This window comes from Megalobrama amblycephala, linkage group LG10 (assembly GCF_018812025.1).
Source record: "Megalobrama amblycephala isolate DHTTF-2021 linkage group LG10, ASM1881202v1, whole genome shotgun sequence".
NCBI lineage: Eukaryota > Metazoa > Chordata > Actinopteri > Cypriniformes > Xenocyprididae > Megalobrama > Megalobrama amblycephala.
In genome coordinates this window covers 21,426,811-21,442,558 of record NC_063053.1, presented here as the reverse complement: position 1 = coordinate 21,442,558, position 15,748 = coordinate 21,426,811, and the positions used below count along the sequence as shown (strand labels likewise).

Genomic DNA, 15,748 nt, shown 5'->3' with positions numbered 1-15,748 from the left:
ATGGATTTGTGGGAGGAAAAGTTGTGGTTGTAAACCAGTTTCCAGGCCAGCAAAGCCTGATGAAATCTAGCCAGTTTAATAGGTAATTTACTAGTGGAGTAATTGCATTTCATCAAAAAAGAAAGGCCACCTACCCTAGTAAATATATTATTAGGAACAAAATACCACATATAATCTGACCCAAACAAACATCTTTTTAACCAATTAATTTTAAATGTATTGTTAGTATAATCAAAAATCAGGGCTTCAAGACCCCCATCACTCCTTTTGTTTGCTAAAACATATTTCTTCAATTTGTGAAATGTATTACTCCAAATAAAATCAAGAAAAATCTCATCTATATTTTTGGAGGTGTGATTATCTACAGCTAAAGACAGGGAAGGGTACACAAATCTGGATAATCCTTCTGTTTTGGATAAGAAAACTCTAAAATTGATAAATCTAAATTTGATAAACCTAAAATTGATAAATCTCTTTGGAGCCAATTATTAAAAATATATTTTGTTTTCAATAACCGTTGAGAAAAATTCAGAACCTGTCTTACTAATTACATTTTTCATTACATGAATCCCCAAATATTTCATTTCATTTTTAATTGGTATATTTTCGATTTCAGTTTCTACAGTGTCAAATAAGCAAATAATTTCACACTTAGATAAATTAAGTTTGAGAAACGTTAGAGAAGGCATTAATTGTAGTTAAGACTGCAGAAACTTGCTCTTTATCCTTCAAGAATACAGTAGCATCATCTGCTAATTGTGAGATTCGAATCTCTCTGTTAAAGATATTCAGGCCAGCAAAGTTGTTATTATGCCAAATATCTATAGATAATGTTTCTACAACAAATAAAAATAAAAAGGGGCTCAAAGGGCAACCTTGACGTATTCCGCAGAGAATAGGAAACCTTGGTGATGTACGTGAATTTAAAATAATACAACCGGGGTTCAGGGTCTTTTTTTTCGAGTATGGCCTGTATGACGTCATAAAGGGAGAAGTGCCTATACAAGGAATTCCACATTCCTTGAATAGGCACTTCTCCCTGATAAGCGTGCGCACACACATCACTCAGAGCAAGAGCAAGAACACCCCCATCAACGCGCTTCGTTCGGGATACGGAAGACGAAAGATTTTTCAAAAATGGCTGTGTCTCAATTCAGGGGCTGCACCCTTTGAAGGCTGCATACATCATCGAGGCAGTCTCATTTAAGAAAAATAACCATTAGATTGCAACATAAGATAGAAATTACAGTATTTTACACCTCACAATGAATATCAGTCAATTTTATTCCAGTTACTTTTCTTAAATATGACATCCTTGATGACGTATGCAGCCTTCAAATGTGACCTCCGGAGGACGCAGCCTCTGGAATGAGACGCAGCTCCTGTCACCAAAGGAGTGTGTTTTTCTTTGTGAGGGAAAGATTACCTTTTTCAGCTTCCCAAAGAACCCAGCGTTAAGGGAACAGAGGATGAAGTTTGTTTTTGCCGGGGCTGTGCACGTGTTTGTTTGTTCCTGGGATTTCAGTGATGAATACAAATCCCAGTTCGGTGCTGGATTTGCAGATCACGGGTGTTGAGTAAAGCTGCATCAGATGTCTCTGTTTTGTTGGCAATCGACGCACAAGTGCATAAAATGTAAACAACACAAATGATTTTGTTCCCTTTTTATTTTGATGTCAGCTTGCAGACGATCTCTACGCAAAACCTGTGCGCGCTCAGGACTCTTTAGCTCCGCCCACAGCACTGATGGCAGTCACGCCTTCAGGAGCTCGGCTTTTTTCGGAAAGACTCGGTACAGCGTATCTATCTTTTATAAATATGATAAAACTAAAGACTTTTCAGAGATATGAAGGATACAATGCTACTCTATATGTACTCAAGATTAACATGAGATTGGCAGAAACTGTCTGGTGTCCTTTACAGTGGACATGAAATCGATGTCCTGTTTCGAAACAGAAAGTCATATTTTGATTTGAAACCCCATAACATTTTCCTAAGATGCTGATTCATGACAATATATATATTTTTTAATTTAAATGATAGGTACAAAATATTATATTTCATAAGAGTGTTACATTTGATTAAATTAAAGGTGCCCTAGATTCAAAAATTGAATTTACCTCGGCATAGTTAAATAACAAGAGTTCAGTACATGGAAATGACATACAGTGAGTCTCAAACTCCATTGTTTCCTCCTTCTTATATAAATCTCATTTGTTTAAACTACCTCCGAAAAACAGGCAAATCTCAACATAACACCGACTGTTACGTAACAGTCAGGGTGTACACCCCAATATTTGCATAATGCCAGCCCATGTTTAAGGGATTACACAAGCCAGTAACGTCTGGATCTGTGCACAGATGAAGCATCAGACTAGGTAAGCAAGAACAATAGAGAAAAATGGCAGATGGAGCAATAATAACTGACATGATCCATGATAACATGATATTTTTAGTGATATTTGTAAATTGTCTTTCTAAATGTTTTGTTAGCATGTTGCTAATGTACTGTTAAATGTGGTTAAAGTTACCATCGTTTATTACTGTATTCACGGAGACAAGAGCCGTCGCTATTTTCATTTTTAAACACTTGCAGTCTGTATAATGCATAAACAACTTCATTCTTTATAAATCTCTCCAACAATGTAGCATTAGCCGTTAGCCACAGAGCATATAGCCTCAAATTCACTCAGAATAAAACGTTAACATCCAAATAAATACTTTACTCACATAATTCGAAGCATGCATACAGCATGCATGACGAACATCTTGTAAAGATCCATTTGAGGGTTATATTAGCTGTGTGAACTTTGTAAATGCGCTGTAATATAGTCGACAGCTCGTGTGGCAGGGAGCGTGAGCATTTAAAGGGGCGGCGCCGAGTGTAAATCAGTGCATAGTTAATGATGCCCCAAAATAGGCAGTTAAAAAAATTAATTAAAAAAAATCTATGGGGTATTTTGAGCTGAAACTTCACAGACACATTCATGAGACACCTTAGATTTATATTACATCTTGTGAAAAAGCATTCTTGGGCACCTTTAATGTCAGTCATTTTATAAAGAACAAGGAGAGAGAGTTGTCATTGTGAAACGTCTAAACATTTGGTATCCCTTAATGCTCTTTACAGGACATCCAGAATTGAAAACTGTGATATGCTGTCAGAGAAATTCACTAAATAACATTTCCACTACAGAGGACAAATATCTATTCCTGGTTCCCCAGATGATATGACAGAAACTGTGTCATAGCTTTTTTTTTTTTTACAAAAGATACCAATAACTGTGAGTTGAGAGAGACACATTCAAAGTTTTTGAAAAACACATGATTTTATTTTTCAAGTAAACATTGTTGCTTTAACAGTCCAATTGTAATTTCTGGCATTGGATTTTGGCTGTCACTGTACTATATTTGATGGTTTGTCATTGTAAACAATATCGGTATTTGCTAAAGAATGATCATTAATGTAAATGATTAAATATGGGTTTTTCTCACTTGGTCAAATAACATACAAATACTGGTACCAATGAAATACAAAGTTTATTAGCTAATCATTAGTTAAAACACATTTCTCAGAGATAAAAATCTTTTGTTTTGACCAAAAGACTGATAATGGGGGTGTTGGCTCAGTGGTCTTACTGGTCAAGTTTTACACACGTTTCCCCTCCAAAGACTTTACGGAACCCTTCCCACCAAGTTTCTCCACAAGATTTAATACATCTTTGTCTGCAGGGTCATTAATTTGCCACTCAAATTTCACACCTGTGAGAGAAAAAAAAGCATCAACAATGTATGTTATTTTTGATTTTTTTAGTCTTTCTTTTTTTCTGTAAAACTGCTTTGGAACCAAATAAACTGAAAACATTAAAAGGACAATAACCAACCTGGCAATTTCTTCCTAAGATCAACCTTTGAACTTGCACAGACCATTTTACTCTTCAGGGAGGCATCATCAGGGGCACTGTACAATAAAGAGGAACAATTTAGGAAAAAGTGCTGTCCTAATAGTTGCTTCACACAAAATGCATTGTTGTGTTCCACTGTGTTACTTTTTAATTGTTTTTCTATTCAAATGTGTGCTCCACATTTTATATATGCATTGAACCCCTGCCCTCTTTTCAATTAATTAGCAGTTTAATGCAGTTGTACAGTGGCTAATCCTTTTAAAAGCAATAAACAAGATCTGTCATTCTGTGTGAATGGCCCCTATTTGAGCTGATGTTATATTTCTGTGTGTGTTTCTGTTGCGTGCTCAAGTTCCCAACAAATCTCAACTTCAAATGTCAACAATGAGCATGTATTGCCAAAGGAAGCATAGGCTAGACTTCAGCAGGATTTTTTCAGAAATATTTTTGACAATTGACAAAGCTACAGCCTAAATTCTTCCACTTACTAAGAGTAGCTCATCGAAATGGCACATTTCACCATTCTTGCTAAAATCACTAATATTCTTAGCAACACCCAAACAGCCACACAGAACACAAGCCTGCAAAAGTATACTAATCAGTGAGTTACAAGGGCCTCGTACTTAACGATGAAGACCAGGTCCTCCTTCACACTCTCCTTGGTCTCATAGGTGCAGTCGTACAGGGCGTAGCGGCACTCTTTAGAAGGAAGCTTACTGATGACAGTCTTGAAGACGTCATCCGTGTTTGCCACATCTTTGACTTTCAAGCAGTTGTCGTGGTCCACTTTGATGCTCTTTAGATCTTCACTCAAACGCATGACCACAAGTTTAAACCTCTCTCTCTCATCTTCACCCTGGCGGCGCACCTTAATTAAATTATAGTACTTTATCACCTCATCATCGATGGCTACACCTGAGGCCTGGGTGACATATGGGAAAGAACAATGATAAAACAAGTACAATTGGACTGTTGAGTAAGATAGCATTTTCTTCCAGATGACTTAGTAGAAAAAACAATTGAAACACAAAGCAGTCCATTGTATGAACCCCATGAAATTATCTATATTGGATAAGGCAGACACAGGACTACCACTAAACTAGTTTTATTCTTTTTTAAATCTATATTCCACATGTATTACCCATCTTTATAAATGCTTTAGTTTGAGATATGAGATGGAAATCTGAACCAGTTTGCGGCCTTCACATTCCATTCCTTTACAAACAAGTCAGAACAAGAAGCCAAGTTACACCTCTGGATATGTTATCTGGAGGGTTATTAATAATAATAATAACTAAAATGTTTATATATATATATATATATATATATATATATATATATATAGGCTATATAATTTATATATCCTATTTATAACATATATAAATAAATACATTATATATTTATATATTATATAAATAAATAATATATATTCCATATAGTTCGTTTATCAATGATAGATCAAATCACAAACAGGAATTAGCATAATACAGTTTTCAGATAGTTATAGATTGAGTTTAGTAGGCTAAATCACACTGTAGCACATGTAGCGTACGGTTTTGAACAGTGTTAATGCAAATAATTGCTCTGCATTAACAAGAGCCAGTTTTTACCAAATGGTTTAACGGCAAGCAAAGTGCGCACTGAAAGAAAACTGCCCCAGTCTGAGGACTTACCATGCCTGCTGCTTGTTCTGACTTCTGAGACGGAAGAGAGAAGTGCGTTGATGCCCTGAACAGTAAAGAAGCGCGCGAATCTGAACACGCCCTCTTCACGACAGATCAATCCTGAATTACCTGACTTTCCACCTGTTGTCCGCAGCACGAACACCTTCAATTGCTTTGTGTTGGGATATATCCTGTTGTCGCCCAATTATTTATATTTCGTACTTGTGATAAGAAAGTCAGATAAAGTGATACGTTTATGACACATGAAAGAGTTCAGGTAAGTTAGACGCGGTTTGGAGGTGGAGACTGAACAAAACACCCTTATAAGGAAGACAGAATTTCAACAGAAACCCTTATTTGGTGAGAGGGGCACATATTTAACATTTGCATCAATGGGAGGATCCAGGTGTAAAAATGTATGACACTTGACGTAGGATAATCATGATGATTATTATAGACCAGCACATTTTTAATGTTTATAATGTGTTATGTTAATGAATAAGTTTATTTAACAGCTCAGTTACTCATGGGCTGGAGTATGGGGGCAGAGATGTTTTTATTCTGTTATTTAAAAAAAAAAAAAAAAAAAAAAAAAAATATATATATATATATATATATATATATATATATATATATATATACACACAACAGTTCTGTCTGGTTCTCGAATCTGATTGGCTGATAGCCATGCGATATTTCAGTGATAACAGCACTCCTACTGCCTTTTCACCGTTTGTATCACTCCGCTTGAAGTGACCGTCATGGCGGCCGATCAAATCAACCGTAATTTTTACAAATACTACTTCTTGTACCACGAACTGTAGTTTTAATAGTTTTTTAGGCGAGAATGTAGTTGTTTAGACCTGAAATATGTGACTCATATTTAATAACAGCGCCTATTTTACCATTTGTTTTGACGTTTTCGGAGATGCGAGCTCGAGTGGGTCAGCGGCCGTTCAGTGCTTCTGTAACCGCCGAGAACAGCTTCATCTCGGCCAATGCCTCGGGGATTTGCCGCTGGCTCTTATAGTGGTTAAACATGAGACATAATTCAATTTGAGTACATAGAACGGGCAATCTTTGGTCTTATTAATCTATTATTTGTTCCAGAGCAAGTCGAATTGTGCTATATTAAATTTGATAATAATAAACGTTACGTTACATCCTTATATAGCACATTGGCTACAACTAGACAGGACATATCAGACTCTTCTCTGCTCTTCAAATACGTAAAACATTAAACTTTATAAACATATGTATTTTTGAGTAAAGAAAACGCTTTACAAATTTTTTTCAACAGATCTTTATTTACCTTTGCATTGCACAGAGGAGGTGTCCAAACTGCGTGCGCACTTTATTCAGGAGGTGAGGCAGATTAATGAGGTTTGATTGACAGTTTGAGGATCCAATGGAGTTAGGAGGTTTTGTCACAAGCTCTTTAAAATCCTTTTCATTCGTTAAATATTTGTAAAACCCACATACAAGCGTAAATGGTGACCTAATTTTTTACTAGTGCTTTATGTTTGACTGAACTGTACAGTTGTGCTTATTTGTTGTTCTAAATATTATTGTTAATAAATATGATTTTATATAAAGATGTCCATTAAGTAATATGGATTGAGTGAACATTACATTAATACGCCATTAGATGGCGGCAACACTTTACAGGAGAATGAGTCAGTGAAGCACAAGAGACTTTTAAATTGAAAGGAACTTTTGCAAAAGGAAGTTGTTTTAGCGCTGTGGTGTAATGGATGTTACGGAAAAGGACAAATACAAAGATCGCTTTCCTCAGCGGACATTCAAACGGACTTGTATAAAGGATATAATATTATAGACATCGACTTGAAGAATGAATGTAATGTAATATACCAGACACAGGTAATAGCTTACTCTCTCTCTCTCTCTCTCTCTCTCTCTCTCTCTAATACTGTACAAAATTCAATGGGTTTCAATGAAGCGACTCAACGTTCCTTCGTTACTAGTTCTAAAGTGACGTTTTAGAGTTAGTAACGGAGGCTTGGTCCAACTGTCAAATTGAGATTTGAATCCGTGGCGGAAGGAAGTAGTGCTGCACAAAAGAGGGTTTTAAAGACACTCCGTTGTTGTTCTTATTTATTTACACACTCGTGCCGTCGAACTGTTGTATAAACGCAATATCACACTCGTAGCCGTGCGATATGGCTGTATATCAGCACGCTGTGATTGCCTGCGGCCTCGTGCCTACGGACGAATCACAGCGTGCTGATATAAAGCCATATCGCACGGCTACTCGTGTGATATTGCTCATATATATATATATATATATATATATAAATTTAAAATGTACAGTATTTGCTGATTTTAAACCAGAATGATGTCAAATATTTATTCTGAAAATGAATTAGCTAGCAAAAATATATAGTCAACAAATGTAATTTTCTTGAATTCAATACTTTGAAAAGTCATGTATGTTAGTTATGACAACTTCTGATCAATTTGTTGACAGCAAAAATATATCTAATGATAATTTTAAAGCGAAATAAATGAAAATAGACACTCAAAATTTTCAATTTCTATTTCAAATATTAGAAAAAAAAAGTAATTAAAGAGACAGAATTAAAATCTATTCTTTAAAACTAGAATCGTTTTATTTTTGAAGGGGTTTTTTGAGAGAAAATTCAGTTTCTTTATTCTTCAAAATCATTCTAGGGGGACAGAAATGTTTCCCCAAATGAAGAATAACATTGTAGGAAAATTGCATTCAGCTGTGTTTTCTAATTTTCTGCTTTTCTTTGTTTTTTGTTTTATTATAATCCACGATAATGACGATTACAAAGCTTAGACTAGTCATTTACTTTACAAAACTTGTTGCATTATTTATCTGTGGTTGCATTGGCAAAGTGTGGACGTTCACCTTTTCTGTTAGTTATAGCCTGTATTTCATTTGCAGACACTTTTGCTCTGTAGGTTTAGAGGGACTGACAGCACACCTATAATTCTCTGCATTGTTTTTAATTCAGTCCAGCTGAGCATGATGGGACAGGTTCTGTGCTCATGGAGGAATGTGTGTGCATGTGCAGTCCTGATAAAGACATAGAAGAGAAACAGCATTGCTGATATAGAATTACTGCACTGAGACTTTCACTTCTTGTATCACTCCTCTCTCACCTCGTGTTTACGGGTGATTCACAGCCATACTGCTGTTTACTAGGCCTATACAGCACTCTTGCTCTTGAGATCTTGCCTGATTAAATTACACTCAGTGGGTTGTGATACTTTATTAAGAGCTCAAATGTTCGCCTGTAAGTTCATGCTGTATGGAAAAGCAGATGTCAATGGCTGGTTGGAAATATCAACAACTTCATGACAGCAGTTTCTGATATCTTAAATTAATAATAATCAACAATAACATTTTATTCTCTAGATGGCGCTACTACACTGCCACAATAATGGCACTGAACTGCTTAGTCTCTCCGCTACCTAAACATTCATCCATCACGTGTGTCCAACTCATTTATGCTGCATGTCTTTGGCAGCATGACACCCCCCCCCCCCCAAATAATTAGAAATTACTTTTTTTTTAGGTTACATTTTAGTCTAGTCTGCCTCAGCGGTCTAACAGCGCTCAACAAGATTATGTAGTAGCCTACACAACAAACATAAAAAAGTTTTACATAATTTTTTTTTTTTTAACAAAGTACCAAGCTAAATCACGTCTATATTTGAATCTGCATGATTAAAAATGTATAAACAGTGTAAAGCCACATAGTCAGAAGAGGGCAGTGTAGCCTACCCAATAAGCTTTTTTGGCTGTTAGTTTGAATATGTTAGCCTCAATGTTATCTAGTGTATAGTGTGCTCCAAAACAAAGACAAAAGTTGCATTTAAAATGAAGTTTCACTCTGCCACCAATATGGATAAACAATTTTAAATGCATCATTCCACACTTCAGCTTCTCATCAGATTTTCTGTCCAATTAAATACTCTCTATCATCTGAAGCGTCCTGACCCCTACATTACTTACTGTTTTCTGTTTTGTAAAATGGCAGATAGGCAACAATGATTGAAACAGTGTAAAAATGCATTCAGTTTGGGTAAATGAAGCCATGATTTGCACTAGTGTCACACGAATCTCAGCAGAGACAGAAGAGTAGAAAGTGAACTCAAAATCTACATGCTGTAGGCTATTTTATAGCGCTGGAGGAGGTCAAACACAAGAGATAATGCACCGACGTACAAGCTTTTCAAATGACACATCATCGCCTTTACTAAAATGATAATTGTTTTGCTGTAGTAACAGTTTTTATATTAAATCTAAAGGGGGAATCTATTAGACTGTATTTTTAATACAACTGTGGCTGTTACAAACTGTCAAATGCGGCTTTGCCGGGCTGTGACATGAACTAAACGCTGTGCTTTTCAAGGCACTTCAGTGTGAATTTAATTCAGAATTACTGCCCTAATACTAGATTTTATCAAGGGATTTTCTTGAGGTTACACAAGAGACCAATAAAACTGTTATTAGGTCAGCCAGACTGAAGGAAAAGATAAATGCAAAATAATAAAAAAAAAGGGGTGGAGAGATGGAGACAAGAAGTGTGAAAGACCATAACAGTGCTGGTTGGGCATCACTGTTGTACAGAGGGATTCCAGTTCACTCTTAACACACTTTCAGAACACACACACACACATACGTTGGTGCACCTATCATTATGAGGACATTCCATAGATGTAATGGTTTTATACTCTATAAACTGTATATTCTATCCCTCTACACTAAGAGTGTCGCTAAACCTGCCCATCACATAAAACTTTCTGCATTTTTACATTTTTAAAGCTGCAGTTGATAACTTTTTTTGGTTAAAAATGATCCAAAATCAATTTTTGAGCAAGTACATAAACAGCCAGTGTTCAAAACTATCTCTTTACCTTAGCCTGATTCACAACATTAAGCTTGCAATAATGTTTTATAATAAAATTGGTACTGGTGGGTTTCCGCGGGAAATTCAAGCATGCAGCCGTTTGTCTTTGCCTCATTGCATCACGTCTGTAAACAGAAAGGAAGGAGTCCCAGCTAGTAGGTTGTAGTGATGGGAAGTTCGGATCATTTTACCGACTCTGACTTTTGAGTCTCGTTCAACAAAATGAACAAATCTTTTTTCGAGTCATTTCGCTCATTTTAGCAAAATGTAATTAAAATGTTACGTGTTACTTCCCCAACACATCTACTACTTATGCAAACGCTGATCCCACTACAAACAATACAAAACTACAATGCTATAAGATTCAGAAATTATTAATTCATTACCTGGGTCTTCAGTTTATGACAAGCTGATTAAGCTCACCTCACCTCTTGTCTGAGAAGTCTTCGGGTTTAAGTCATTCCTTAATGACGTGACAGGCAGTCCCATGCTAAACCAATGCAGTCTGAGCCGGTAAGAGAATTGATTAGTTCATTTCATGAGTCTTTCGGGTTTTTGAGTCGTTCCTTAAACACGTGACAGACCCATACGCTATTTCTGACATTTCTGTCACTGTTTTTGTTACTGAGGATCTGTGGTGTGTTATTATAAATAAATAAAACCCTGTTATAAATAAAATATTGATTAATTGATCTTTTTGACTGTCTATCTGTAAATAAACACTAGGCTATATAATAATATAATCCAAGCCTACAATACAAAGTATTTAGCCTAGTTTGTTCATTTTTACTCCAATTTTGAGTTTGCTGTTATAATAATTGCTTTTCCTAGGCAGACTTGACATATTGGTCTAATATAGGTATAAGAAGATTGCTCAAAAAGGACATAATGACATAAATTAAAAGCAAATAACATTTTGAATTTGAATTATTAATGTTAGTTTAAAACATCAAGGTTATGATAACTTCAGCTTTAACAGTTGTAACACAAACTCAAACAAAACTGGAGAGTTAACATTATTTACTAATAAATATAATGTGCTTGGGTCACACAGCATAGCGTATGGGTCTGTCACGTGATTAAGGAAGGACTCAAAAACCCGAAAGACTCATAAAAAGAACTAATCAATTCTCTTTCCGGCTCAGAATGCATTGGTAGCGTATGGGTCTGTCACGTGATTAAGGAACGACTCAAAACCCGAAAGACTCATGAAATGAACTAATCAATTGAATCATCAGGTGAACTACTACTAGCAGTAGGCCTACAGAACCTGCAGAATATTGCACATGCGCGACTGAACGAATCACCCCCCGAGATGACTCGTTCCTCCCGAGTCACATTAAAGATTCGTTCAAAATGAACGAATCGTTCAAGAACGACACATCACTAGTAGGTTGTGCATATAGGATGCTCCTGATAGCGGATCATTTATAGCCTGTTCTCACAGCAGCTGAAATAATTAAACTTATCATTTTGATGGCGGATTGTAATCTAGAAAGGTCCAAATGACAATAATCAGTGACAACTGGAGATTCAGCCGTGCTCAAAAAGCAAAATACTTCGGACTGCAGAGTGGCTACAGAAAATGAAGTCTACAGGTAACACTAATACACACTAAATACACATAGTCACGCAATGCTGATGTTAACATTAACAATTTGAGAACAAAGTATAACAACAATAATTTGCAGTTATTGTACACCTAATGCTTTTTTCCTCAGTTGGTCAGAACAAAAGTGGCAGAAATGTTACTTACTTGTTCAGATGATATTTTCCGTGAAAATTCTTATTTTGGTCATACTTCCAAGACATAGAATCTGTGATTCCGAAGTACAGTATCCACACCGTTGTGTTGACTGACAGCAAGCATTTGCCGATCATTAAACTCATCATTGCCGATGCACAACGCACGTAACGATAATAATTCCGCATATAACTGCAATTGCAGGTTTCAAACAGAGATGGTGACAAAGAGGCAAAACGTACAGACTGCAGCTTAAATAAAACACTGTTTAGTATGTTTTTAAGCCATTTTAATTACAAGGACCATGTTTACGTTGTAATACCAGTGTAATACCCATGTCATTATACAAATGTGTGTCCTCATAAATCATATAAACAAGCACACACAAACGCACACATGTTGGGTTTTCATGTTTTATGAGGACATTCCACAGACATAAAGATTTTATACTGTACAAACTGTATATTCTATCCCCTAACCCTAAACCTTCTCCTAAACCTACCCATTACAGAAAATGTTCTGCATTTTTACATTTCCAAAAACATCATGATTTATGGGAGCCAAAAAAATGTCCTCACAAGGACAAGGATTTTGGATATTGCCATCTTTGTGGGGACATTTTGCATGCAAAACATACCTTATGCTGGTGGATGTTTCAACAGGGTAGATTTCAATTTAGACTAATTTACAACAAAAAATGGTGGTATATATCTGTATTAATCAAACCTTTTGGTATTTGGAATATCCACTGTAACAGAATATTCATTTATATTTCTGTATGTTCTTACACAAGCAATTATATGTGTAACCCCTCTACACAGGTCCTTCTTGCCCCGCTCTGTGCGGGCCTCGAACCTGGCGTGGGAGTCGGATGCTCTAACAAGGAAGCTAAATGCTGCAACCTCTAACATCAGTCCCTAGAGCATCTCTTGAGATCAGAGGAGTGAGGTTTTACTTGCACAGCAACTACTAGCTGGCCTCCATTACTCATGATACAGGCAGTTGTAAAAACCTAAGATATTGAAGAAACTCATCAGGAATAAAGAGGAGAGCAATTTTCTTCAAACATTAGAAGAAGTGAATATAAGTAAGAGCGGTGCAAGCACAGAAATGAGTTACTGTGCAAAATCACTAAGAAAAAAATGAATAAAATTCTGCAATAGGATAGACAGAAAAAAACATGCATGTCTGTTTCTTTTGATTATGCTGAGTAGGTAACCAGAATATGAATATTAATCAGAAAATAAGCATGTAAACATGGACAGAGAAACCTATTGTAAAATGTTCTTGAGTTTACCATCGAGCAATACTTCTTTGCTGTGCATCATGGCAAAGTTTCAGCACTGTAATTGTTCTCTAGTGGTGCACTTATGTAAGCGTGTGGTTATGCAGTTTTGCAATGCTAATTTAAAATGTCTTTATGTTACGGAACCGTTGCTCTGTAGGTCTGTGCCGAAGCGACTGTTAAAATGGAGTTACACACAGTGCGCAGATGAAGCAAGCATGGCGATTGCTCAAAGACTCTGTGTAGAAGCGTTTGGATCGTTGGTATAAAAGAGATTGTCAAAGTCTGATTGGCTGCTGAGAAGAGGGCGGTTACTCATCTGGTGCAGAAAGAGATGTTCACTTTGAACCCTGTTAGTTCAGGGGTCTCTTGTGAGCTTACACAACAGGCTTGATGTCCACTGGGTCCTACTGGAGATGACCAACACGAACACATTTTCCCAATCAAGCTGTTCCTATGTGTACTAGTGTGTGCGTTTTTGCCAGCAAAATCAACCTCAGCTCTGTGCATTCATGTGTGTGTGTGTGTGTTTATGGACAGATCTGCTACTGTGAACTCCATAACCTGAGCTAGTGCAAGGGAGAAGAGGTTAAAGGTTATTTCAACACAACTGTTTTTGCCCCTCCTAGCTCATTTCCAACATATGCAACATTTAAAGATGATGACAAATATCCAGGCCCATGTGAGAGCATTTCTGGCTTCTGATAGCTTTGGAAACATCTCCCCTCTCCAGTGTTATACACTCTAACTGTAGTATGTTATGGTATTATTCTGAAAATGGCAGTGCATACACATTCTTTGGGGGTTGTGGTTATATGAAGTCAGTCTTGAGGCTGAAAATCCCTAAATTAAATGGCAGTGTTGTTTAACAATGTCAGTTTTGAAGAGGAAGATTACCCAGAATGTGTGTGCTTGAGTAACTATCAGCCACTAAATCCAGGCAAATAATATTAATGCTGCTCGCATTTGATTTTAGGAAAATCAGCCTTACTTTTAAAGCTGTGAATGACTGAATCTCAAGTTACCATAAAGAACACACACACACACACACACACACACACACACACACACAGAGTGTGTTTAAGTTGCAGTTTATTGACCAGCTGCTATGGTTACAAAGCAGAGAGGCGGTGAAATTATTTCACTGCAGTCAGATAATGATTTATGACTTCATAAAAGGAGAGCAGAGAGCTGATTAAAAGAGTGTCATGGAAAACAACATGAAGGGACGCTGGTGCCACCAATGAACCCCAAGTAATTCCACTTCTCTCTCGTTCTTTTCTTCTTTCTCTTCTAACTTTCTTTCTTGTGGATGCGCTGGAGAAATAAAGCTTTTGCGACGAGCAAAGAAACTCTATTGAGTATAAAATCAGTGGTCCTTTTAAATGTTGTTATACGGGTCTGGAGTTCACCAGTCAGCTCTTTTCATCTGAGAGTTGAAAACATCTTAGTTGCCAATGAAAGCAGGATTTTAGGGGCAATAATAGGAGCAGTTCAGATTTTAATTCATTCCACAAACATGGAACATGTCTTTTTAATAGATATATGTGTCACTGATCATGATTAGATTTCATTTTCAACTTTAATATACTCAGAGATCAAAAATAAAAAACAAACTTTGCAGTTAAAAGGTAAAAAAATAAACAATTAACACCCGGTTTCTAGGTCCCAGACTAAAATGCATGTTTAAGCTGTTTTAACTGAAGGCAACTTGAACTAGCATATCTTAAAATATGTAAGTGACATTGTTTTGTCTGAAGTAAACACCAATAATGTTTTTTTCTAAGGTATGTTTATAAAAGCTACTTAAATGTCCTAATTGAACTAAGGCCTAATCCTGTCTTAATCTAAGCCCTGTCTGTGAAACTGGGCCTAAATGTTCATCATTCGTATTACTGGCGTTGGGTCAAATGATTTTTATTCAGCTTTAAATCAAATCATTATGACACAGAGTGACATAAATATATACAAAAAGTCGTCTTGAGATGAACAGCCTTGATGCTATTGGAAAAATAGCACGGCTTTGAGCAACACACTGGTGTTTCTTTCCTGAATTGAACAATTCGGATGAGAGATTGATTCAATGATTCACATCAAGAATGAATCGGTGTTTTTGAAGGAATTAGTTCAGGGGAAAGATGCTGTCCGTAACTTTTTCTGGTTAAAAATGATCCAAAATCAATTTTTGAGCATGTACATAACCAGCCAGTGTTCAAAACTATCTCCTTACCTTAGCCCGATTCACA

At 36.4% G+C, this 15,748-nt stretch overlaps 1 protein-coding gene and 1 long non-coding RNA gene across 2 annotated transcripts; one reads left to right on the top strand and one right to left on the bottom strand.

Moving 5' to 3' along the window:
- Positions 1–3,310: 3,310 nt before the first annotated feature.
- cfl1l (cofilin 1 (non-muscle), like) lies at positions 3,311–5,940 on the bottom strand. The gene is made up of 4 exons (XM_048205432.1): positions 5,579–5,940; positions 4,529–4,827; positions 3,885–3,961; positions 3,311–3,762 (listed from the first exon to the last, which is right to left on the bottom strand). Exons 1-4 carry the CDS (start codon positions 5,579–5,581, stop codon positions 3,650–3,652), a joined length of 492 nt encoding a protein of 163 aa, XP_048061389.1. The 5' UTR covers positions 5,582–5,940; the 3' UTR covers positions 3,311–3,649.
- A 1,445-nt stretch (positions 5,941–7,385) lies between these two features.
- Positions 7,386–13,945, top strand: LOC125277147. Its single transcript, XR_007186817.1, has 2 exons — positions 7,386–7,450; positions 13,039–13,945. It is a non-coding gene; the product is annotated as an uncharacterized LOC125277147 (long non-coding RNA).
- Positions 13,946–15,748: the final 1,803 nt, after the last annotated feature.

Excerpts from the sequence above, each read along its gene's own strand:
- cfl1l (XM_048205432.1), bottom strand. Across the intron at positions 3,962-4,528 it reads GACCTGGTCTTCATCGTTAA|TGCCCCTGATGATGCCTCCC; the intron begins GTACGAGGCCCT and ends TTTATTGTACAG. Across the intron at positions 3,763-3,884 it reads TCTTAGGAAGAAATTGCCAG|GTGTGAAATTTGAGTGGCAA; the intron begins GTTGGTTATTGT and ends TTTCTCTCACAG.